At 49.7% G+C, this 26,737-nt stretch overlaps 1 protein-coding gene across 10 annotated transcripts in view; it reads left to right on the top strand.

The window, feature by feature from the left end:
- The window catches only part of LOC121590013 (mucin-17-like), a 43,782-nt gene that overhangs the window by 9,056 nt on the left and 7,989 nt on the right, over positions 1 to 26,737 (top strand). For 4 of the 10 annotated variants that reach the window (XM_041909334.1, XM_041909336.1, XM_041909343.1 and 1 more), the window contains 4 exons: positions 17,889 to 18,049; positions 18,138 to 18,392; positions 18,474 to 18,848; positions 18,927 to 26,665. In XM_041909334.1, coding sequence (XP_041765268.1) covers positions 17,889 to 18,049; positions 18,138 to 18,392; positions 18,474 to 18,848; positions 18,927 to 26,665 — 8,530 coding nt within the window. Of the gene's footprint in view, positions 1 to 12,624; positions 13,410 to 13,463; positions 13,568 to 13,598; positions 13,778 to 14,991; positions 15,335 to 15,420; positions 15,569 to 17,209; positions 17,669 to 17,888; positions 18,050 to 18,137; positions 18,393 to 18,473; positions 18,849 to 18,926; positions 26,666 to 26,737 lie in introns of those variants that run through there. The other 6 variants (XM_041909338.1, XM_041909341.1, XM_041909340.1 and 3 more) reach the window with 6 other exon arrangements.

Raw genomic sequence — 26,737 nt, 5'->3', positions numbered from 1 at the left:
GAAGTGCTTTCGGTTAGCCAATAAATCGAAGCTTCAAATGCTCCGCGAAAGGCATCATTGTGAGCCTCACCGAAAGAGAGCCGCACCATCATCGGTTGTTCGGTGCGTCAAGCTTAATGTTTCGCCTGCGATCGTCCGGACGGAATTCCGGACCACCAACGCTGGGAAGTTTGATTTCAGGGCAATGTATTGTATCATTGGGCCGAAGATTCGTTTGCAAGATTCGTTTGTGATGTGAAGAAATTGAATTATTAGCTTGGAATGATTGGATTTGCTGTCGCTACGGTGATCCCTTATCGGCAGTGCGGGTGCGAGCCAGTGTGTGCGGTCCGTCATGTAATCCACGGGCACGACGACTGCAGTGTAACCCCCTTCGTCTAGGTGTGACAAATGTATGTATGTAAGGATGTACTATTATCCTTCCTGCCATTGGGTTTGATGATGCTGATTTCCAATACCCCTTTGGTATTCGAGGCGCTGTATCGATGCGGCGAATGGAGATAAATCGAAGGCAATAAGCGATAGTCGTGTTCATCCAGGTTGGTTAGTAAATCCGCGATACGACACGGTCAGTCCGTGGACCATTTCATGCGCTTTGTGTCACTCCCTGCTCATAGCATATGTTTGTGTGTGTGATGGTGATTGAAGGAGTAAGCAGTGTGATGCGGAAATGGGTTCGCTTTAATTGCGCATGTATGTCCATGCACCCTTTGGTCGTGAGGGGAGAGAAGCATTAGGATCAGTTGGGAGGAACTCGTCTAGACGTTTACGAGTCAGCGGTGATGACCGGCCACCCTCCCCGGAGGGCATTACTGTCTCATGCACATACAGTGGAGAGCTGTGTACTGTGAAAATCGTATCGTAAATTGCAATTTTACGTTTTTGCAATGTCATGAATGTGTAGTGGAAGAAATTAGCCCACAGTAGGATAAGTTCAGCATTGTAAATTTTCAAATTTGAAAATACTATTCTGTACTATTTATAGCAGCCATTTGCTTGTTGCTTTGCAAGCTAAAACGAATATATTACGCAAGAAAATATGAAAGTTTTTTAACTCAATATGATCTGTGTTTACTTAAATATCATATTAATTAGATGTCGTGCTTCAATAAATCAGCATGTTCTTCAAAATCATCTACAAAGCAATTTTAATGAATGATAAATGACATCTGCATTACCGCTGTAGTAATAGTTTCGAATGCAATTGTTATTGAGCATAAATGAAGCGTACGCTTTTTTTTACCAGGAAAGACACTCACTCCCGAGATTTGCATGTTTTTTTTTTCAACATTTTACACACATACTTTTCCACTTCCGCTGCACTGAACCTTCCGTATTGACACATTGGCGAGCGATTCTGCATGCATAATTCGCCGTAATTATCAATTATAGTGCGCGTGTAGCGCGAGCTTCTTGCATGAATATGTATATAAATTACCGGTATTCGGGTTAAACATGATTTATTATTACCAACCTATTGCCCCATCCCTCAACCCCCGGTCCCCTTTCCTGCCGGCAGGTTAAAAAGTAGACTTTTTCTGTGCGAAATATTGTCCGAAAAGTTTTGCGTGCCAAAATGTCATCCGCTCGGAGGGGCTGCTGCTGCTGCCTCGAAATGGGCCGAAACAGCGAGAGCAAAACCAAAAATTAAACGGCCAGTGTTGGGAGTGGAAGATGAGCTGCCCCGGTCCCGATCGATAAATGCATAATACGTGTGTGTGTGTGCACTCGGTTACTTTGTGTCTCCATCCACCATCCCGGGGATCCTCCCGGGTCGTTCGGCGGAAAATGTTTATTGATGGTGCATTTTTAAATAATGCAAAGTTATGTCCAACGCGTTGTTTTTTGTGTGTGTGTGTGTGTTAATGCTGCCAAATTATATATAGCGTGTGGCGAGGGGTACGCCGCTGTCAGACGGCTCTTACCCCGTGTGTTCTGTGTAACGTCGTCGTCGTCATCGTTGTCAAATTAATAAACGATAGTAAAAGCTTAATAATGAAAGCAACACAGGTACGGTGGGGTCGAAATGTCACGAACCGCCACCGGTGTCCACCCGCGGCAGAATTCGATGCTCGGGCAGCATGGCAATGGTGTGTTCCAATCCGTTGTATCACTTCTTCCCAGGGGAAGGATGCACAGAAGCCACACACTATCAGCATTCGGTGTGGCGATGGATGGCGGCAACCTACCTACGCGAAGATGAACGATTTTGCAAATTGAAATTAATATCCTCGTGATAGATAGTGTTTTACGCAGCATAAGCGTTCGATGGTTTTTTATTATATTATTTTTGCTCTGGAGCACGCCTCCTCTGTGCCCTTTGCAAAAGCTATTCATTTATTGATTTTTTTTTGTATGTGGTTTTGTTGTATGTTACAGAAGCGCTCTTCAACGCACATTCCCATACAGGGACACACATACACTCACCCACATACACTCATATGCACCGTCCAGGAATATTAATTGCTTTACGGCATTTTCCCTTCAATTACAAGCCACGCTGTGCGTGATGAAACATGAAGCTGTCAACTGGGGACGGCACAATCACACACGCAAAAAAAAACAATCCCTAGCCGGTATTTTATTTCTGCAACGAGTGGAGAAAAAAATGGTCTATATAAGCTTGGCGCATGATTCCGCACATTTTAGTGTGCATCACAGCACAATGCATTGTTGCACGAAAGGGCTGTGGGAGTAAGATCAAAACAAAACTGCAGAAAATGACTCTTGCCTACTTTTGCCCACCCCTGACAGTTGATGTGTCTATCGATGATTTCATTTTGTATTTGCATTTTACGGGTTTTGTTAAGCTTTACTGGGTAACGGAAGAGACCATGGGTCTAAAACGATGCCACGGTGTGAAACCGACGACGCAATAGAGGTTTTGCGAATATCAATCTTTATTTTAAACATCATTCAGTGCTATCAGTGCACTTCTCCATTCATCCCGATATATATCAACATCACTTTAGTTCTTTAGTCGCGATGAGTTGTAGAGAATGCTTTCATCGATCAATAATACAATTATTTTTTACAATCTAACTTGTTGTTACTATTTTAAGCATTCTAGACGCAATAAGGTTGTTATACAAGTCATTCATCTGTCAGCACTGTACTGGTTACACACGACAAAGAGAAAGCGTGGTGTCACCTGTTTCCTAACCGACTGAACGGGAGAAGCAACGCAAAACGTTACAATTTGTCAAAATTCCTGCACATCTCATCCGTACCGGAATGTGCAGCGAAACGGCTTCGAACCAGATGTTTCAGCGTTTCCACCGGATGAAAGTAAAACCAAAGAACAAACTCCTCGCCCACACAGTGCGCTAATGATTTACGGTCGCTAAAACACTGAAGCGGACGCTGATGTTACGCCACAAAACACCTAATAAATTCCCTTCCACCTCCCGGCCCCGTATCGCTATTTCAACATGCGACGATATGGTCCTGTCGGGCGTCCGTCGTCAACGTCATCTTCACCATCACAGCGATTGCGGTGGCGAAAGAGAGCAAGAGAGAGAGCGCCGCCTAGAGTCGTCTATCAAATGCAAATACGCTCCAATCTCTCTGGTGCGTTTCATTACTGCTGGTTGGCGGGGTGCGAGTGCCTCCGAGATTTCACGTATTTATTGCGGAGTGCTGCACCAACCAAGCACCAAAAAGCTGGAAGATAGACGGCAGGACCTCACAGTAGGGACGAACGAACTTCCCTGGAGCGTCGTGGCATGTGATGTTAGAGAGCGCTGTAAGTGTAGTAGGCGGTGCATGAACACATACAACTCGCCTTTCTTGTTGCTTTACTTGCCTGGCGGCGGCGAGTTTTGCATATCTCCCGGCACCGATCTCTGGCCTCTTGCGGGCGCCCACGGCCCGGTTGGTTTTGTTGTATCTTCCAGGCCAGAACCATCAGCAGGAATAATAGTGTGTTGCTGATGGTGTGAAATATTACTGATGGGGGTTTTGGTGCAAATCCTATTACTACCCCACCGTCTACCACCGACCAGCAAATAGCGAGGTGTGTGTATAGTGTGTAGCAGTCGGTAGACGAAGGGGTAAGCTTCCTAAAAACAAAAAACAAAAGAAGTACCGTCCAAAAAATCAGACAGCAATTTGCACTGAGCTCGGTGCGCTGACAGAAAATTAAACGGACGTAGACTTTGGTCAGCTTTTACTGGCAGACGTAGAACGGGTGACAAGGCGGAAAAGGAAGAAAAATGAACCGTCCCAAAATTGGGCAATAGGATTCGCACAGTCCCACAGGGGAAAAAACTGTCCTCAAAAGTTTTCCAAGCGCTCTTCTGGCAGTGTTGAGGACCAAAAAAAAGCATTTGTTTATGTGTCTGCGTCTCTAAACCGTACGTTAGGCTGTTGCTTTACGTACAACTTTCGTTTTTTCTCGATCTTTGTGGCGAGTCGTTTTGAGATTTTTTTTTTCTTCCGCCCATTTGTTTGTGAATTTTCCCACCTTCTGCACCGTTGTCTTGCGTGCAAAAGTTCTTCTTGTTACGTGGGCGACAAGGCGTCTCCTTTTACTCCTTTTGCTCGGGCTCGGCAGACAGTCACCGTTGTTGAAGTTGAATTACCTAAGTGTGGGATTAGAAAAAAAAAACACGGATAACGCTCTTTACCGTCCAACACACACTTCACGCAACGTACAAAGCGTCCGCCTTAACGGGGTCGGTTGTTTTTGGTGTGTTGGAATTTTTCGGCCAAAGATTTTCACATCGTCTGCAGCAGGAACGCGCGTTTGTGTGTGTGTGTGTGTGTGTGTGAGTGTAACAGAACCTGAGGCATGTGTTTTATCTTTCCGACAGCGGAATCGGTTCGGCTACGGTGAAGATGATAACCCTGGGGATGTAAGGTAGAATGGGAAAAGAGTCTTGGTCTGCTTGGTCGAATGTGGTTTCCTCCTCGGGCTTAGCAACTCCTCTGTTCACGGTCTGTAAAGCGAACGATCGCACAGGAAACAGGATTGTTTTTGTTGGTACTTTCACCGCACGCCTTACCTGATTTTCCCTATGGCAATGGGGAAGAAGGGACTCGTTGATGAATTGGAAACGACCACAGGCCAAAGGTGCTGTAGCTCCTGGAACCGCATTGCATTGTGTGATTCTCATCTAAGGGAGCTTCGCACAAACGCTATCGCACCGGTCTGGAGAAGGGCAAAGACTCTACTGTGTGTTTAAGCTGCTGCTGCACTCGTTGCACTCCGCCAGCAAACAACTTCGCCTGCTATCGACAACTCTCCGGTGAATTGCTGGCCGGACCACCCCCGGCTTTCGAACTCGACGAGCCCCAAACTGAAGCGATTTCCACTTACAACTCCGTTGCCGCTTTTTTGGTTGTTTGTTGTTTGGGAATTCTTCTTTTGATGATGGTTCGCCTTCTACTGCCGGGGCGCGCCGGGCCCGTGAAACAGTGGCGGAAGAGACTTGTTAGAAAGGTCAGCTATAGATGATGCTGTTGGTGGTGGTGGTGGTGTGTGTGGTGTGAGAGTCATATTGGCATTGGCCGAACTTTCGAACCACATCGCAATGATCCGATGTCGAAATCTGTCTCTCACTGCACCGAAAGATCAACACTTTCCCGGTCCGGATGTTGTTTTTTTCGGGACAGACAGGTCAGGTTGGTTTGGTGTTCAGAAGGGAACCTTCGATGCTTCAGCATGGAGATGGTGCGCTATGAAGAAGTAGGTCCTGTTATTACCTTTGAATTGTAGATGCTGTTTGTGTGCATTCATGTGAGGGGTGGGATGTGTTTGTTGCATTCATCCGCAAAAGTAGCTCAAATATGTTCATGTTGCACCGGCTAAAGCGCACAGAACATAAGGTTACACCCAACTTTTCATCATGGTGCAGGTGTGACAGTGAATTTGCCTGATAAAACGAATGGAATATGGGACCTGGTAAATATGGTTTACTGTATTCTGAAAACCACATCATTCAGCTAAAATGAGAGCAAATAAAATGAACAGCAGTTTGGTGTAGGTACACACCTGGGGGTTCAACAAAAGGGTCAAATGTCGCGCCGCTGTGTATGCCCAGCACTAGAGAAACCTCAATTTTCGATTTTCAATCGAAGCTCTCGAAATCAAAATCACCCCTCAGCGAAAGGTCGTTGTCGTGTACGAAAGCGGCGAAAGTTGTCGTCGCCCTTGCACCGGTGATAGGTTTATCAAACAAGGTGAGAAACTTCCATCGACAAAACGCACAGATGGACACACACGCGGTTGGTGGTTTCAACTTTTTTCCATCCCCATTTCCACATGAGGCAATGTTTGGAGAGCGAATGTTTTTCCGTGTCCAAACCATTTTCGGTGTTTCGTATTTCGATAGGGGGAAAAAACCTTCCTGGGCGAGAATGGAAAAGCGTTTGAGCGAGGGACGATTGGATTGATAGTAATGGACGGACAATACCCATATCAATCGGAGGGGGGATAAGCGCTTTTCTACACACGTTTGGGTGGGTGGATAGGGCTAGGGTGCAACACCGTCGGTTTGTATGTGGCGAAGTATCCTTTTTGTACGCCCCGGGGCCTTTTGTTGAAAAGAAGAGGTTTGTGTGATAGTGTAGACATGTTTTTGCTGCAACAAATTCCATTTTCAAACGGCACGGAGAATGCATTCCGGTCAAGGCGGGGCCGGCCGGGGTTTGACCCTCGTTTGGCGGCAAACAAACTGCACTACACCGGAACGAAGCTGCAGGAGGAAACAGGGAAAATCGGCATACAGCAAGTGGTTCGTATCATTCCTTCACTGTGTTTGGGGTTTGCCTTTGGTTCGCCGCGATTGTTGGTTGATGAAGGTTGTACATTTGTAGCCGAAACGGGTTCGGACAAAGCTTCCCCGAACAGACTCCGAATCGAACGACAGTGAGTGCTCGAACACGTGTGTGCTGTAGAATAAAATGTTGATTGATTTTTTCTCTTAAAATTTGACGGAGATTGGAAATGTTTTGCGTTCAGTTGGAGTCGATAGAAATCTGTTGTCTAGGTATATTTTTTGTTGCGATGCTTTCAATGTATCCAACCAGTGAACCACGCTCGCGGGCTGCACCGATTTGTGTGGCTATCGGCATATGATATTTATCTGATTGTACGATTGGTGCCGATGATGATACTGGAGAAGAAAAAAAAAAAGTTTACTGCCATCCTGTGCAGTAGCGAAATCCTGTGTTTGTCAACGAAAATCCCTTCAACATAGCGATGGAAATGGAAACTTTTAGTATGATGATTGCTCAAACCCGTCCTCTACAATTAGCAGAACAAGACCAGTGGCTTTATTGTAGACGCACTGGCTGCTGCAAAGACCACACAATGCTCGATTTTACATCCGGAACGTGTGCCTGTCATTATAAGGGCAAAACCTATTCGCTTACGTGATACAAATGCAGCTCTAATAGCTTGCCAGGAAATATTTTAAGGACCCTGACCAGGTCGTTGCAACAAGTGAACGAGTAGAAGGAGAAGCAGGACAATGTGTGTAATGAAGCCCTTATGTTTAATTAGTTTATGGTAATGGACTGTGACCGATAACTTTGGCTTCCGTTAATGGGCGGTCTAAAGTGCACCTCTAATGACTGTTAACTCGATGCACTGACACTGTTAACATCGTTTGTTCTAACTTTTTTTTCATCCTGCTCCTAACACCACTTTGCTATATGCATAAAATGCTCAGAAACCACTTTGAACACAAACGGAACGATAAATAAGTTCGTTCTACTTCCAATTCGTTTTATGTTGCGAGCTGTAACAACCTACCTGGCTGATAAAGAGGCGCTGTACTGGGTTACACGACACCGCAAAAAGTCAGTGCTTGCTAGTTTCACAATCAATACCTTTTCATCGTTAAAGCCAGCATCCTCATCCACTCTCGCATGTAATTTATGCTTTTCCGAGCACAGAGCTGAAATTCGACACACGTGATGGTAAGCGCTCTTGCCAAGGCCTCGCGAACCCTCCATTTCACTGATAAGACTCGGCTCACTAGCAGCACACAGCACAGGTACTATGGCTGATGCACATGCACCACACACTGCACCGCCGCCAACCTTGAACTTTGTCTGGTTGGCTAATTTGACTGGCGATACATCCAATCGACACGCTCGAGAACCGCATGGTGTACTACCACCACCTGCAGCAGAACCATATTTATGAGCTGCGTACGACGAGAGCCACGCCGTCTGTTACTGTCGCTGTGTGATGTTAGGCTTGGTGGTGTGGTGGTGGTGATGGTGGCGGTGGCAATATAATATCCAAAAACCGAGACAACCCAGCTTTCGGCGGGACTATTAAACGGTAATTAGACGGTGGCGTAGTGTCACGATAAGCCGCGAACCGAATTACCAAAGTGAAAATAATAATAATAATAGTAGGTGCTCACTGACAGCAAGGACGCACGGTGGCTCGATACTGTGCGTGTGCGCGCGCGTCCGTAGCCCGAAACGGCCACAATGTGGCGCATAAATTTTCCAACACTGCTGACGCTGAAACACTGGACACGGGTGGATTGTGTGTGCGTGTGTGTACGTATGTGTGAGCTAAAGCCATGCAAATAGAAGGGAGAAGGGTGGTCATAGTCCATCAGGCGTGTCCGTAGTTACAATGCAATGTTATGTAGCAGCGGATTTAACCTCATCATCATCATTAAACGTCAGCCGAACGATTGCTAGTGGCAGCTCCCCTTCCAAACGTCAACCGTGCAACGGAATGGGGTGCGGGGTTGGTTAAGGGTTGATTTGCAACGCTATTTATGAGTGTGTTTGCATACACTTTACAGTTTTATGATGCTGCCATGGCTAAACGGTGCTCAATCTTTATGTTTACTGTTTCGTGTCCAAATCCAGCACTCACTATGTTGGTGGTCTAGTCGAGTTAAACTGACAGCTTGAGGATGACTTGAATGGGTCAATTGTTGTAAAAGTAACCACCTATTATAGTGACATTCAAGATGTGCTTTACTACTCGTAATAGCGTATGAGTTTAGACATCAACATCAAAAAAGGATCAACTGTGAAGGTTGTTGATTTCACGAGCGACAAAGTGAATTGATTGCGTTCGGTACGATTAAAATAACAATTACTCTTGCCGGACTAATGAGCGAGAGTGCGAAGAGGAGCAATCTGTCACGGCAGAACGCGATTGACTTCCGTTCATTGAAACGTACCGGCCAGAGGAATTTCATCCCGATGGGGCACTACAACCGGTAAGCAGACTAAACCGGAGCAGTAGTATGTTTATGGATAGTTAATTTCGTTTACTTTCCCCATTGCTCCGATGGATCTCGCCAGCACCCGGTTTCCTGCTGGCACATTACCCAGCAGAGCAGCATATCTCTATTCATCCAAAAAGCGACGACATAATTGATTGGACAAACGTTCCCAAAACAATCGCAAACGAACGCCGACAGCCTGCCAGCCAGCCCGGGTGTGTTGCTTGCGGTTTGATGTTGCGCACTGTTTGTGGCGCTTGCTGTTAATGCAAATGAGGCAGCGGCAAACACCTGTTCATTTGTGCGCCGAGCTGCGTCCGATTGTGCAATGATTTAATCGTGTTTTCTTATGCATTGCAATCCTTGCGGTGCTGCGAGTCATTGTCACATGCAACCTGGCGAAGTGTCGAGTACGGGTGTTTATGCTGCAAAGACTGTCTCATCATTGTTTGTGATTATTATAGTACGGTAGTGTTGAATTGGAAACGAGGAAATATTCTGAGTGACGGTTGTCTCCAGAAAATATTCCTTGCGAGCTGGAATAATGAAACAGCATCTAGTTTTAGAAGGAAAAGGTGTGTGTGTGTGTAGTTGGAACTATTTTTTATTCTGTTCAATTGTTTTCGTTTTATCTGTTTAGTATGCAACACATTTTTTTTAATTCTTACGCGAAGTAACTTCAACAAAAAATGTTTGTATAATTGCATTTAGTCCACGAATTAATTAGAATTATAAACTAAATCGCTGTCTGTTAGTATGGCTCGTCACACAAATTCAATTAATCTGAATTACACGCTACAGTATCAACAGAATAGGTTCCTTTCCTTTGTGCGCCAGCTAATCCGTCCTGTAGAGCCTGAAAAAAAAACCTCACGTATCCGTTTTTTCATAACGTAACAGCTAAAACAAAAAATCCTATTTCAACTTGATTCTTTTCTATTAGCTCTAGCCCGGGGTTCTATTGATTGCTGCTTGCCTCGCGGTGGCTTACAATGTGTGCCCCACAGTGCCTTGTATCGTTTTGCAACGCCTGCCGTTGCCTGCAACAGCATGCATACATTATAACTTCGTTACTATAGCGCAAATTCTGCTTATTTTTAAGTTCGCAACAGCAAGCAAACATAACACAGAGAACAGGGAAAGCGAAACGGAGGAGAATAACCACCCAGAGAAGAGAGCGACGTAATTAAAATATTTCAAAACATTGCATCGAAAGTGTAGCTGCAGCAGCAGCAGCAGCAGCCGCCGCACGAGGATGCAATTGCCAGTGAAACCCCGTTCTGTCGATCCGCGACATCCACATCCGGTCGGTCCAGACCTCGCTCCGGCCAGCAACACAAATCACGCTGCCCGGCAACGGTTGCTACGGTTACAAAAGGATGCTGGATGGGTGGGCTGTGCAGCGACGATAGCTTATCGATTTTGTCAATTGCTCATGCACTTTATGTGTTTCTCGCTTTGCCACGGGTGTGCACACACAAGCTGCTACGCGTTCCGTTCGAAATGCAGCCGCATAGTTTGCTACTAATGATTACTGTGTCCTTCTCTAACCAGGAACACCTGGTGGCTTACTGCTGCCGCGGCCTCTGGATCTTTCGTGGACGATGTTGGCAAACACACACACACACACATGATGGTTTGGGGTGCACCGTCCCTCGTCTCCTTTTGCTGGGTGCGGTGTGGTTTGTTACGCGGGCGCTTAGTGCAGTCTCCGGGGCCGTCATTTTCGATGCCATGAACTTTCCGACCGCAGCTTGTTGAACGACTGTTCCGCGAGTTGCAAAAGTAATAATAAATTGCATAGCACTATGCATCATATAGAGTGATTTATGTTGATTATTTTCTTCTGTTTTTCAAAGGAGATGATGATGGGACTGGTTTTTGCTATGGTAATTTGCAATTAATGCGACTTATTTCTTGTATTTGCTACATAATTCGTGTTAGATGTAACATAGTAGCGTTGCGAAATTAACGAGCGTGATATTATAAGTTTACTTCCAGCTTTCGTTTAATCTTTACCTGTTCAGAGAGAGAACTGCTTCGTGGTAACATGATAAGCGATCGGCCTTTCACATTGTAGGTTGCGAGAACGAGACTAATTCAGACCAAGTGTTGCGTATAAAAAAGATATTAATGGCTGTGTGAAATTTTAACCCAAAATGTAATTATTTTAATAATATATGTATTAGACAAACAATGAAATGAACTATTGGTCTATTTTGTTACAGATTAAAAAATATCAAAAGAGGAAAATCATCTTTTAAGTATAAAGACTCACTGTGTTTATATGCCAGAGTTATGCAGTTAATATTCTGATTTGCTCAACCTTGTTGTTTCGCCATTTTCCTGTATGTTATGTGGCCAATTAAACCAAAAATCTACATTTTAAATGCTCTTTTTTCTCTCTCACACACACATATACATACATACACAATCTACTAATCAATGGCGCTGGCAGCAAAGATAACGAGAAAGGATGTAACATGTTTCTGCTGTCGTCCAAATCTCTGCTCCATCAAACATCCTTTCTTTTTGAATTCGTATGCGATGAATGAACAAATAGCATACAAAAACTCTCGCTGTCTCTCTGTCTCTCTGTCTCTCTATCTATATCTCTCCAACTTACACTTAACACCATCGCCTGCCGTATCGCGGCGTTCCCACAGATTGATGTATTCGATTTTCAGCATCCTTTCACTCCGGGCACGTTGATTCTCTCTCTCTCTCTCTGGATTGTTTTGTCCCGTCCAGAAAACTCCCCCGGCCGATACAGCCCGTCCAGAGGGCGCCCGTAAATGAGTGGGTGCTCCGTACCCAGAGCGATAGAGCGGCGAACACCACACGCGTTAGAGAGAAAGAGAGTGAGCGCGGGAGAAAGTGGTGTCCTGGTGAATGATTTACAGACTAAGCTATCAAAAACACACACCCGCGCAATGGGCGCAAACTATACTGGGGCGGTGGCGAGTACGGTGAGCAGCGAGAGCTCTGGTGACGGAAATCGATTCCCGTGTACGTACCTTCAAAAACTCAACAAGAAAAGCCGCCCCAGTTTCCGTCCCGTTTCTCGTCCTACTACCCCGCGTGAATGATGATGCTTATCACCACCAGGGGGACAAGCGAACGCGCGCGCGCACGCACGCATGCCATGTGCGTGTGTGTGTGTAAGTGTGTGTACATGTCATGGGCCTCTTTGGAGGAAGTGTGATAAAAAGGACAATTGGTTAGATTTCATCATGTCGTGCATTTGACTGAAACGTATATTTTTTTTAAGTTTTGTGTCGGTTAACTTACCACCAAACCAAACATCCCAAGATGGTTGTACACCGGAACGAATTTCAAACGCAAACCCATTACATACATGTGCGTCGTGCACACGTGATGAGATGGTGCTGGTCTGTACGCTCCGCAACTGCGTTGTAAGAAGATCCAACCGAAAGCGAACGGAAGCAAAGTATCGGCTTTTTTTCATGGCAGGACGCGCGCACATGTTACACACAGGATGCTGTGTACTTGCCATTGTAATCTCGTTGCCGGCAAACGAGAATGTGATGTTTGGGATGACGCTGACTGCAGCCGAGGGCTTTGTGTGTGTGTGTGTGTTTGTTGGTGGTGATGGGGGTGATGGTGAACACAACTGTTCCACCGCACGGAGTCACGTAGCAGCACACAGCACACAGCATCGAGCGAGTGTGGGTTTGGGTAAGGTTGTATGGGTGCGAGAACCCTTCAGGACACTTGTGACGGCTGACGGAAGCATCTATGTGTATATGTGTGTGTGTGTGTTTGCGTAATTCGTAACGCGAACCGGGAAGCTGTCCTGCACGCGTCTCGAGAGCCGTGTTTTGTTCCTTCGTAGCCCTTTTTTTGTGTGTGGCGTGTGCGCGCGTTGGTAGTGGTGTGCTACAAAGGACGACGACGCTGCAGTGTAGCGCAAAAGACCAAAAAAAAGGATCAGTATGTATGTATGTGTGTGTGTGGGTTTTCTGTGCTCACACACTGACAAATAAGGGAACGGTTCGTTTGAGAAAAAGGACGAGAGCTGGGCAAAAAAGAAACGATGAGAGTGTAAGATGAGGGAACGAAAAACTCGCCGGAACAACGGTTCCAGGATTCATCTCGCGGCTGGTGACACACGAGCTGGTCGGTCGCGCGGGCGTCCATTCCCGGTCGCTCTTGATGTGTGGGTATTTTTCCGACCTGGTGAGCATTTTTCCGAGCGTTCTCGGGACCATCATCATCGAACTGCTGCCGCGGTTGAGATGCGGTTTGTAGCGTCGTCGTCGGCGTCGTCACTATCGATGGCAACGAAGGAGCAGGATGGAATTAATTAAGGGCATACAAATGTGTTGCGTTTGATCGTGAGTGAGCTGCTGTGGGCTGTTCGCCTGTGCACAGTTGTACTCTCGCGGAATTGTGTAGAATTGTGAAAAGCAACCAGAAGAACAAATATTGCAATCGATTGGAGTGTGAAATGTTGTGCATAATTAGAAAAAGGATATATTTGTTTTTCGTCCCTTTGTGTGTGTGTGTGTGTGTGTGTGTGTGCTGAAGCTGCTTAAACAAAGCACGTAAGATGGGTGTAATGAACTGACCGACGACGTGAGTTCCCTATGAACCACGCGTCGGATGATGTTTGCATACGAGAGTGTGTGTATTATTTGCTTCTGTTCTGTTTCAATTTCCTCACCATGATGAGTTGAGTGAGCTTTTGCTTACAATGCGCAATGTTAAGTGTATGCGTAAATTTGTGTAAAAATTGTGCAATAAAAGATAACAGATAAAAGATATTTGACAAATGTGACGAGATTGAAATCTAAAGAAATTACGAAAAAAATGACCTTACAACGCGTGACTCGCGTGTCGCTGGACCAGCGGAAGCACATTGGTTGAATAATTCATCGCTTGCATCAACGTGGTGTTAATCAAAACAAACAAACGTGTTTTTCTTTTCTCGCACGGTACTTTCTTTTCCGTGCTTTTATATAATTCTTTACTAAAACTCTTAAAAATTGAGTAAGCCGAGGGGAGTACGGGGGACGAGAACTAATCGAAATTCTTCAAATTTGACGGGAAGGAGACTGGGTGGGTGGACGTAATTCCTGGTCAACTCTTCTCTATGACGTCGTAGCCTTTTGCGGTGTGCTTTTACTATTATAGTGCTCGTCATCCTTTTTTCTCTCCCTCTCTCGAGCAAACCCACCACCACCACACAAAAACAGACACAAAACACGCTCAGGATACGCATCAGTTGGGAGATCTCATCGGGAGTTGTTCGCAGCAGCAGCAACAACAACGAGAGGACGCTTGTTGATGTAAATATTTCCGGAGAGTGCTCGGGCGCTTGTGCTAAGAGCCACCAGCTCTTAGTTTGCTGCTGTTCGTGTTCTAAAATGGAGAGCAATTGCTTGCCCTTACCAGTTGTCCCCCCCTCTATCGTCCCATTTTATCCCATTCAATGCACTGGTGAAACGGTGAACAACAAACCATACAAACACATCACGAGAAGAGCACCCATGGGCGCGCGTTTCTGTGTGCAAAACGGTTGCTATTTCTTCTGGCTCTACATCTTCATACAGTGAAACTGTGAACTGCTATGCGTACCTTTGTTACGACAGCCGGAAGCGACACACACACACACTCGCAACTACTGCAACTGGGTTTTGTTGGAGACGGGCACACGTGGTCGGACGGAACGGAAGAATCGGGAAATGAATCTTTCCACATCCGCGGAAGAGGAACGCACAAAAAGGCCACGAAGAACGGGGAGAGCAAATGGGGTTTTCTTCTGCTGCTGGATCTCTCGAGCAAAGGTTCGGCGAGAGATAGGCACGAGTTCTAGTAGACGCGAGATGCAAAGCATTTCCGAGAGCGGTCGTTCCGTCGATCTTCTTCTGCCCTATTAGGATGTGCGCTCTGCTGCGCTATTAGGGTGCCCTCTTGCCGAACTGCACTGCCAGTTGCGGAGTAATCGCTGTACCGTCCTCGTGTGTTGTAGTTATTAGTTCTCCATTCGAAAGGCTGTAAAAAGGCGCAGCTCTCATCAACGGCGGGCCCTGACGCGCGGTTACCAGTGCACGGTGACGGATAGTGGTTGATGATGAGGGTGGTGTGATGGATCGATGGTGGTAAATCAGTAGTCGACATTCGAACGAAGAGAGATTGCGAGCGACAAGAGAGAGGGGGTATGATGCGTATATGCGCTTAGAAAATTGGGCATCGGTGTGGTTCCATTCTCGTCGCTCCATGCCCGTGACACACACACGCGGCAGCATTGCACTCCGAGCGGTCTGGAGGGGAGGATTGTGTTGGTGGCCTTGTGTGCAGAGATAGATGTGTTACTAGCATTAAGAAAAGCATAGGTAAAGGTGATAGTGTTTATTAGAAAATTGGTTTGTGTTGCAACAAACGTATGTGGAAATGTCGAGCAAATGTGCATTACAAAAAGGGGTGCATAGAAAAAAGGGTTATTACGAAAGGGTGTGTGTGTGTGAATTTGTGAATAATTAAGAATGCCTGTGAAATATACGTGCATTACTTAAAAGAAATTTTTTATTATACAAACAAAGCAGAATCAATCAACAGTGGTGAAAATCGGTGACATTTAGCCCCAAATATTTTGGCGTACAAAAGGGTGTGTGAGTGGATGATTTGATACTTGATACCATTCTTCACGTGATGCTAATTTGTAAATACACACACACACACACACACACACACACACACACGCGCACGCCAAACCATCAAACTACACTCCTCCTTCAATCGACGTGCAATTTGTTATGTGTTTGGCGTAAAAATGTTTCCTTTTTTCTTTCTTCGTGTGTGAAAACCAACAATTTGCCCAACAATTGCAACACATTACCAATTATCACCCACAGCAGTAGTGGGTGGGCAAGGTGATGTTGTTGTTGTTGTTGTTGGTGGTGGTGGCTTCTCTACGTTCCGTGCGATTCTCTTTGCGTGACAAACAAAGGAATTTTTTCCCATCAAACGCGACCGCTCGCGGAAAGCGCGAGATGCGATGCTCGCTATGTCGTCCTCCCTGTTTTTTTGCGTTGCTCCTGTGGTTGCTGCTCTCTCTCTTTGCTGTGGGCGCCGCTCTCTTAGTAGTGCCGCTCTCATGCAAGTGTGACGATCCTGGCGGACGGGGACCCATCCCTCACTTCCATCCGCAACGGAACACAGTGTCCCCACAACGGCAACAACAACAGCAACGTCACTTAGCGGCGACTTACGAAGGGGTGTCACACGCGATACAACTTCCTTTAGTACATCCGGAGAGCGGGAGCTCCAGCAAGGACTTCGCGTCTTCGTCTAACGCTCTCGAACTGCCTCGCTCTCTCGCTCTCCCAGTGTGTGTTTGCGTGTCCCTTCGGCGGAGAAAGTATTACACACTTTATTACTGTTTTTGTGCTGCTGTTTTTCCTTCCCAACTGCTGCTGCTGGCTGTTGCGTGATGGTAGTGCGCGTGTGCTTATGAATGAGAGAAGCTGCCAAATAACGGTGTGTGTCGTCTTTCCAATATACGTATATCTCTTTCGATTAGGTGTAACGAACCTAAAGTCTCCAGTGTTGGATTTTTGTTTCGCGTTTTTTAATGCTCTCTCTGGCGCTGTGTGTGCGTGTGTGTGTTTGATTGTGAGGGATAAAAAAGGGCTATAGCTCTGTTTAGCCTTTTCAGCAGCAGCAGCATTTGCATCTTTTCTTCATTAGGCAGGAGAAAACGCGACGTCTTTTCGATCCATTGGAGTGTTGATGGCATTTGCTTTTGTTCTTGTGGCAATAGTGAGCCCCCTATTGGAGTTGTTTGCTCGCGTCTCTCCCGCAAAGGACTTATAAATGTGGGCGTTTGTTGTTGTTTGGTAGAAAGGATATGAGTGGGTTTTGATAATGTGTAAAGCAATCCACCAGCAAATCGATAAATGGCGTGCGCCCTTTAACCGCCGCACTCTCCTCGTGGTGCCCTGGAATAATGTGTCGAAAATCCATTCTGTTTTCAGTGATACTTGAGTGATTTTAATTGCCGTCTACTACGGAAACTCCACAAGCGAGATCCAAAAGTTATGAAATGCAGAAAGTTAATGGTTCATATACGAACGTGTTTAGTGTAGTAAATCGTAGACGAAGAATTAGTGGTGGAAAATCCGTCTGCAAGATAGTGCGTCGTTGGTGTTAAATAATGTAGCCGTGTGTTGGTGATGCATGTGAATGTTGTGCCAAAGAAATGCACAGTCCTTGCGTTCCCATTATCCTTACGAGTCAGTAAAACCCGTTCAGTGAATCATAGAGAAATGAAGGTGTTGCAGCAACAGCAACAACTGTGCGCACGTAGATTCATACCCCAAACAAGCACGTGCTGTTGTTGCGTGCAAAGTGTAATGTGAAGTGTCGGTGCCCGAAATCTCCCCACACTCCCGGGCGGAAGGCGTCTTCCGACTGCGATGAAAAGATGATATTCGGTAAAAATGTTTCCCCATTGCTGCCTCCGAAAACAGCAACATCCATTTTACGTTGAAGGATTTGAGCTCCCCATTTCCTCCCGCCCGAAACTATCCAAGCCCGTTTTTTTTGTTAGTTACCTCCTCCTCTGCTTCTTTGTAAATAAGCACTAACAAAACAGTTTCCCGTTGTAGCAGTGTTAAATAATATTTCCCAAATCGCTTCATCCGCCATTTGTAGGTATTTTGTCTCCTCCGGGTCCATTTCTGACACCGAGCCCGTCGCCATCGATACCAGCGAGCCCTCGGTTACAGCCGTCACCTTCGCAGTCACCGTTTTCCCAGCAGCAGGACATTTTGCTGGTGACGAACAGCACCATCGGTAATGTGACTCAGGAGCAAGTAAGTGTTGGCATGGGGGGGGGGGGGGGGGGGGCAAAGGATGCACATAAGATGTAACTGGTAACTTTGGCTTTGATTTTGTTTGCAGGATCGCAAAACCGGTGTTGCAGGACGACGTCAATCATTTAGCCAGCAACAATCCACTATCGTTCACCAGCAGCAGCAGCAGCAACAGCAACAGCAACAGCAAGTACTGAGCACCAGCCCAAATGCCGGAACAGTGGTGTACCGTCCTAGCCCTACGCAGTCACCGGCGGGCGCTACGACATACAGCATCTCGACCACGCCTGGCAATGAGTTCAATACGACTCTAGTCGGCTCCAACAACATTTCACTCAACAAGGTACGTATGGCGATGATGTGGGTTTGCAAATTTGACAGTAATATTAACGTGGTTTCGTTTTATTGTATTCTTCCCCAACAGAAGGGTCGGAAGTCGTCCTCTGTTAGTGCTATACAGCAGCAGCAGCACCAGCAGCAACATCACCACCTCCTCCAACAGTCACATGCAGGCCATGGACATGGAACATTGCCCCCCGCCAGTAGCCCGAAAGCGGCGAAAAAAGCAATGCAGCAGCAGCAGCAGCAGCAGCAACAGCAACAGCAACAGCAGAATCCGTACCAACAGCACCACGCGGCGGTATCATTCGTCGGAAGCCCGATTGCCAGTCCCAGTCCGATCGCAAGTCCGAACGGTAGCTCGATACTGGTCACTACCGGCAGCGGCACCGGCGTGGCAGGTGGAACGTCCAGCGCGACAAACATGAGGCCACCGACACCGCAACCTATCATTCAGCAGGTGAGTGCCGTGAAACATATCTCAAATCGTGCTTTTGATTGATTGCCTCTGTCTGTTTGTTCATGCTTTCCCTTGCAGTATCCTGTTGTGGGCACCGGAAATCAAATAGTGCAAATTTTCCAAGGTTCCCAGTTTGCAATTACCCAGTCACAGGCGGCACAGCAGCACCATCATCAGCTGCAGCAGCAGAGCGGGCGCCACACCACAACAATCGTATCCCAGCCAAGCCCCCAGCAACAGCAGCAGCAACAACTAAACCAAACGAGCGTTCAGCAGCAACACATACCGCTGCAGCAGCTCCACACAATCCAGCAGTCGCCCTCGCACCAGCAACAGTTCGTGCAGCAGCAAATCATAGCCACTTCCGTGGCGCCGAGCGTGATACCGTCGTCCGTTGCCACTGCGGGCGTCGCGACCGCCGGCGGGCTAGTGATAACCGGGGCAGGATTGCAGACCACCTCCCCAGCACCTGGCGGCAGCGTATCGAGCGTGAAACATCACAGCGTGAAGGGACCGCAGCAGATTCTGCCCAAGCCGGTGGCCACCACGACGCCCCTGGTGTCGCCGACGCTGTCGACCTCATCCTCCCCGTCGTCGGCCACCGTGGTGCACCATCAGCAGCAAAGCCCCCACCAGGCGACGGCGTACGTGTCCAGCTACGGCACGACACCGGTGGTGCACGGCACGAAGACGATCGTCACGCAGCCGAAAACGGTCACCTCCGTCTCGCTGCCGACGGTGGTGTCGCAACTGCCGACGGCCCAGCTTCAGGTTTCGCAGGCGGGTACGGTGGTGAGCGCCGGCGGCACTACCCAAGTGCATTTCACGACCACTGCCGCACCGCAACAGTCGCACGGTGCCGTCTCGAACACGGCCCAAGTGCACGGCCAAATGGTTACCACGGCGGCGCAACCGGCGGGAGCGCAGCAGCAGCCAACGGCACAGACCGCCGGCACGCCCCAGAACGGTTCCATCATCCTGCCGGCGGGCAACATTAACGCGCAGCCCCTGCTGCTCAACCAGATGCCGGTGCTGGTGCAGCAGAACACGCCGCAGGGGGTGCAGCTGATACTGCGGCCGCCGACGCCCCAGCTGGCCGCCCCGAGTCTGGTGATACACAACACGCGGCCCCAGCTGCAGCAGCCGCAGCCCCAGCAGGTGCTGCGGATACTTAACGCCAACGGGACGATGCAACTGGCCACCGCACCCACGTTCATCGTGTCGTCCCAGGGCAATCTGGTGCAGCAAAACATTTCCGGGCTGAAGACGAACCAGGCCGTGCCGCTGACGCAGATCCAGGGGCTGCAGGGCCAGCGGCAGCCGCAGCAAATCACGGCCGCCATCAACCAGCATCTGCTGAGCCAGGGCGTCGCCCAGCTGCAGAACCTGCAGCTGAACGGCAACCTAGCCCAGATACAGATGCCGAACGGGCTGAACGGGCAGCTGCTCACCACGTCACTGCCCGCCCAGTTCCAGCAGGCCAGCTTCGGGCTGCAGAACCAAAACATCAACCTGAACCAGCTGGGCGGCGTTAATCTACAGCTGACCGCGGCACCGGGCGGAGCGACCTTTGTATCGCCCTCGTCCACCCCTGGAGCAGCACCGGGATCCACACCGACCGGGGAAATCGTGGTGAATGCTCAAAATATTCAATTCGCTCCGAGTGGAGCGTCCAATACGATCACGGTGAACGCTCAGGGCGCTCCCCAAACGCAACCCGCCCAAGTTGCACAACAACAGCAGCAGCAGCAGCAGCAACAACAACAGCAGACAGGCGGTCAACAGATATTGACCACTTCAACGATCGATGGGCAGATACAGACGGCTCAAATTATTCCCACCGTTACGACGGACACATTGCGACACCATCATCAGCATCCCGGTACGCCCATTCTAACCACCGCCTCCGGCCAGCAGGTGATCGTAACCGACGGTGTAAAGGCACAGATACAAGCACAAACCATTGCAGCACAGCAGCAGCAACAGCAGCAACAGCAACTGTTCAATCACACAAACGCTACGCTACAGCAGCAAAACGCAACGGCAGTGACCATACAGCAGCAGTCGAATCAGCTGCCTCCGCCAGCGGCGGCCCTATCCTTGCCGGCCGCCCGGATTGAGGTAGAAAAACCAAAAAAGGAGCGACGAAACAAGAAGAAAGTGAAACCAATCATGCAACCGCCGGTGGCAACGGCCGCACCGATGATTGTTCAACCGAGTGCGCCAGCCGTCAGCCATGTGCCAATGCCTACCGGCGCGATAGCGTCCACCACGACGGCCTCCGTCGAACGGCTAACGTCGCCTAGCTCTCCGTCGTCGTACGGCAGCACGCACACACCAACGGGGAAGCTGGATTTGGCCAATCTGATGAAAATCTCCGGCATCGGCATTGATGACGACGATTTGATGGACACGGATGAACCACCGCCGCTGCTGACCACCGCCAGCAGCCACCCATCCGGTGGAGTGGAATATCCCGCCAATATTGTGATACAGCACAGTGACGCAATGAACGCTGCTAATAACTCTGGCGGGCAGCAGCAGCAGCAGCATCCCGGCAAAGATATGATGTCATCGTCTGCGCTTGTTTCCTCTGGAGGGCAACCGGCCACTGGACAGATGCTTGTGCAAGCTCCGCAGCAGCAGCAGCAGCAGCAAGCTGCCCCGGTGACCAATCAGCCAAGTGGTGGAGGAAACGGAAGTGACATTATGATCACGATACCTTCCACCGGTGGTTCGGAGAATGTGGAATTTCCCTACACAATCTCCATACCGACAACAACACCGGGTATGGAGCGGCAGCAGGAGTCGAAAGGGGCCGGCGAAAGTCCGAGCTCCAATACGCCAGCGTCCACCGGGACGGCGGTGCAGCAACAGGATGCACCGTCGTTCATGATCACGATCGATCCCACGAACGATGCTAGTTCCGGACAGGCATCGTACACGGTGTCGCTGCCACGATTCGGCAGCGCAGCGAACGATGAGTCGAAGATCGTCAATATTGCGACCGTGGCACCGACCGCGAGCGTGCAGGCCATCAACACTACCACCACCTCGTCAATGGCCACCTCGAACGCGGGGAACATGCAGCAGAGCAGCAACACGATCTGCGTAAACAGCCTGATGAACAACGTGCTGAACAACACGCAGGTGACGCCAACGCTGCAAAGCCAAATCAACGAAATACAAAACCAGCTGATGGCCGAAGCGCAGCCCCATCTGGCGGCGCCTGCGTCGAAACCCGTCAGCAGCGCTGCGTCCGCTTCGTCGACGCCACTGCAGCAGCCGATGGTAACCACCATGGCACCGATCAGCGGAACGATGGCTTCTGCCGCCGCCTCCTCCTCCGGTACAGCTACGACCACGTCGATTGTGATATCTACGAGCGGTAGTAAAATTTCGTCCGTTCCCTCGCCTGCCTCGAAGAAGAAGACGGTCACGATGGGCGGCGGCAACTCGGGTAGCACCGCACTCAGCAAGAAGAATGGGAAAAAGCTAGAAAAATCGTTCGACACAATCGGTACGACCAGCGCGGTACCGACGCAGATAGGCAATATTCAAATTTCACAAGTCGACGGTACGACGGCGAACCAGAGCAAGGCGGTGAAAGGTGGCACCATTAACAATCAGATACAAATCACTCCAATCATCGACAATAAGGTGGTGAATGCCGTCGGTGCCCAATACCAGAGCCTGGCCCAGCTGCAATCTTCGGTTAGTCAGCCGCAGTCGACCATCACCATCCAGAGTCAGATGCAACCGCCACAGCAGCAGCAGCAGCAAAACCACACCGTGCTGACGACGTTAGGAGGGGTTACCGTTTCGCAGCATCAGCATCAGCAGCCATCGCATATGCAAACGGTGCAAACTGTGCCAAGCACGCTCCAATCGAACGTCATCGGAGGAGGTGGAAGCGGTGGAGTAGTGTTCACCACGCAACAGCAGCAGCCCTCGGTCGTGGTCACACCCACAGTGCAACTGAACCAAACGTCCATCACGCCGACGACGACCGTAATACAACAACCAGCCGCAGCACCAGCAGCAGCAGCAGCTCCTCCTCCACCGCCACCGCCGGTAACAACAGCACAGGGCATACTAGCCCAACTGACGGGCAGCTTAAGCTTATCGATCGCGGCCGAAACGGGCCAGCTTATTCTAAAGCACGACATTAACCAGCCGCAAACTCCCGAATCGCAAACCATCCTGCAAGCGATCCTGTCCGGTGCGCTGGGCAATATAACGCTGGTAAACGAACCCTCGAAAGCACCGCAGGCAACGCTAGCCAACAGCAACAGTACCATATCGGCCACCATTGCTCCCATACAGCAGCAGCAGCAGCAGCAGCAGCATCAACAACCAGCCCCTGTACCCATCACGCAGCAGCAGGCCCACCAGATTGTGGTGTCATCGCACCCACAGCAACAGCAGAACAAAAATGTGGCCACAGTCAGTGCACAGGTGCAGCAAAAAGCGCCCGGAACTACGACCACGGTCACTATCCAATCTGGACAGTCTCAGCTGCAACTTCAGCAGCAGCAACAGCTGCAACAACAGCAACAGCAGCAGCAATTGCAACACCAGTTGCAGCAGCAGCAACAGATGCAACAAATGCAACAGCAGCAGCAGCAGCAGCAACAGCAGCAACAGCAACTTTTGCAGCAACAGCAGACGATCGCAACCGTCTTTACCTCCCAGCCATCGAGCACAGCAACGGCAATAGCGCAGCAGCACATGCAAACAGCTGCCGGCAATAGTCAGCCCCAGTTGGTGCAGGCACAGCAGCAGCCCCAACCGCAAAGCATGAAGCATATTCGCAAGCCGGAAACGAGCATTGAACCAATCTTGAACCATCAGCCACAGCAACAGCAGCAACAGCAGCAGCAGCAGCAGCAACAACAACAACAAACGGTGTTGGTAAATCCAAACGCACCCAAGCTGGTGGAGCTGCCGAAGGTTGGACCGAACCAGCAGCTGTTCTCACTGAACACACTGACCAACCAGATAACGCAGCTGAGCCCCGGCCAAACGACCGCCTCCCTCGGGCCGATGGAGCGTGTGCTGATCGTACCGACGGGAATCAATGCGCAGCAGCTGGCGCAATGCTTGATGCAGGGACAGATACACTTCAACAACGTTGGCCAAGTGACACAGTCCAGCGAAACGAGACCAACGCCGACGCTTACACAGTCACAGCAGCAGCAGCAACAGCCTCAGCTTTCCTCTACACCGTCAACGGTGCAGAAGGGTGGGGCGACTACGCAAATCCTTGCCAACAACAATCCAGCGGGTGCCGCGAAAGTAGTAAATAACACTAGCAATGGGGCAAACTCTAATCACGTAGTAAAGGAAAAACCGAAACGCAATCGATCAAAGAAGCAACAGGATAAAACGCAAGCAGTAGCAGCAGCCGCCGCCAGTCCTTCGAAACCGACGGTTGTGAAAGTCAATGCCATGCCGAGCGGGTTTCCTCCAAGCGTTGTTCTGCAGCCTGGTCAGCATGCACAGCCGATACTGGCTGAGGATGGGACCAAGATTGGCACCAAAATAGTGGGAACTGTGAATCCGAACAACTTTGTTACCAACAGTCTCCAGCAGCAGCAGCAGCAGCAGCAGCAGCAGCAGCAGCAACAACAACAACAAATACAACAGCAGCAACAGCAATTACAGCAACAACAGCAAACTATACAACCATTAGTTGCTCAAGTGCATCCTCAGCAACACCAGTCAGCGAAATTGGCTGGGTCTACGACCATGGTCGTTAAAGGTACTATCGGTTCCACCACCGTTACGGCCACAGCACCGGCAGCCCCAGCCAGTAACAACATTACCGTTACAGCAACACCCATCAAGAAGGCCAGAGCCAACATCGTTACACAGCAGCAACAACAGCTTCAAAATCAACCTCAACAGCAGCAGCAGCAGCAGATGCCTCCATTAGTCAGTGTGAATTCAGCAGTCCCTGCCCCGGCATCCCTGAGCAGCAGTACGCCATTAGCGGTCGGAACGCCTGCTGTGGTGCAGCGGGTGCAAACGATTCAGCTGACCCCGCAAAAGCAACAACATCTGAAGAGCGTCCAGCAGCAGATACAGCAGCTGTCGACAAAGCTGCAGAACAAAAACCTGCTCGCCTCGCTGATGATACCGGCCGAGTTCGATCCAGCCAATCCGATGTACAGCAAACCGCTGCCCACCATCAAGAACCTGCAGACAATGTCGGACAAGGAGATCTGCACCGTGCTGCAGCGTTTGTTTATGGAGCAGCAGAAGATCCTGTCCAGTGGGAAGATTATTCCTACCATACCGGCCGGGCACACGTTTGCCAGCACGGCTCAGCAGCAGAGTCACCCACCACCGCCAGCACCGATCAGCAGCAGCAGCAGTCAGGGCCCGAACGAAGCGACAGCAAATGCAGCTGCGGTCGACCAGAAACCGCAGCAGGCAATCATAACGCCGATCACGGTTACGCCCAGCGGTGGTACGACCCTCTTTCAAGCTGGCAGTGGGTCCACTGCCGGCCCTACGCCCATGCAAATCATGTCCTCGACAGCCGGGCCGAACATGAGCGTGATAGCTTCCGGAGCGATTGCTAGTACCGCGTCTTCCGTCGCGCACTCATCCATGTCCATCACGATAACGAGCAGCACCGTGCCGATGCAAAGTGGCGGCGGCGGGCAGAAGTTTGGCGCCGGTGCGAATGTAGCGATGAACAAGCAGACGACTACGATCATTCCAATCACCTCGACACTGCAGCCTGCCGGTAGCGGTCAACCGATGCTGAAACCCGTCGGCTCAACCACAACGACAGTCGGTAACAATGTGAGCGTTACCAAAAACAACATCACGGTCCCGGCGGGAACGATCCTTCCCAAGCATATTATGCTTGCTACTGGCGGACAGTCCCTGGGCAACCCCTCCGTGATGCCTCCGTTGCACACGCTTGTGCCGACGCAGCAGCAACAGCAGCAGCAGCAACAGATGACGCTGGTCAGCAAACTGGACACTGTTGGCAATCAGCAGCAACAGCAAACGCTCGTATCGAACCACCAGGTGCCGCCGGTGGGTGCGTTAACCGGTGCGAATCGTTCCAACACTCCCGTGCCACCGCCACTTGTCGCCACCAGTCTGCCCGGCGGCGGTCATCTGAAAGCACTTACCGGCGCAGGTCCTGGCAATTCTTCGATCGTGATCGTCGGTGGATCGCATGCAATATTGAGCGGCACGTCGCAGATGATTGCACAGACAGCGGCCCGGATTCAGCAACAGCAGCAGCAGCAGCAGCAACAGTTACAGACACAAGCCGGTAGCATTCTCATTACCAGTGGTGGAACGACCCCTTCATCGGGCGCTGTGACCTCCACGGCAACGCCTGCTCTGGCTGCAATTACTCCTCTGCGGACGGGCACACCATCGGCCGGTTCTGCGGTATCGTCTGCGATACCACTACCACCGTTGGTTCCGTCCAACGTCAGCAGCAATAGCAGCAGCAGCGGTAGCAACGTCGTTCCGTTTAGCTCGACCGCTACTAACAGCACCGTACACCCAGCTGAGACCAGCACAGCCGTGGCGACGGCGAGTAACTCCACTACGATGACGACAACTACGACAACAATGGCGACGGTGGCCTCCTTCCCGACCACCACGACGACGGCCAGCGCTCTCTCGTCAGCCGTAGTGGCCGCCTCGGCCATGAACAACAACTCCAGCACGCCGGCCGTCATCATCGCCGCGCCTGCGGGTACTTCACCGTCCACCCCGATGACGTACATTACGACGAACGTGCCGAACAGTCCCGCCGTAAAAGTACCCCGTGCAAGTTTGTGAGTGTGATATTGCTTTTTGAAACTCTCTTCTACCTTAAATTGCAACCGAAGTCGGGAAGGAATTGGAAA

This window comes from Anopheles merus, chromosome 2R (assembly GCF_017562075.2).
Source record: "Anopheles merus strain MAF chromosome 2R, AmerM5.1, whole genome shotgun sequence".
Classification (NCBI taxonomy): domain Eukaryota; kingdom Metazoa; phylum Arthropoda; class Insecta; order Diptera; family Culicidae; genus Anopheles; species Anopheles merus.
The sequence above is the reverse complement of the archived record's forward strand: the minus strand, read 5'-3'. Positions and strand labels throughout refer to the sequence as shown.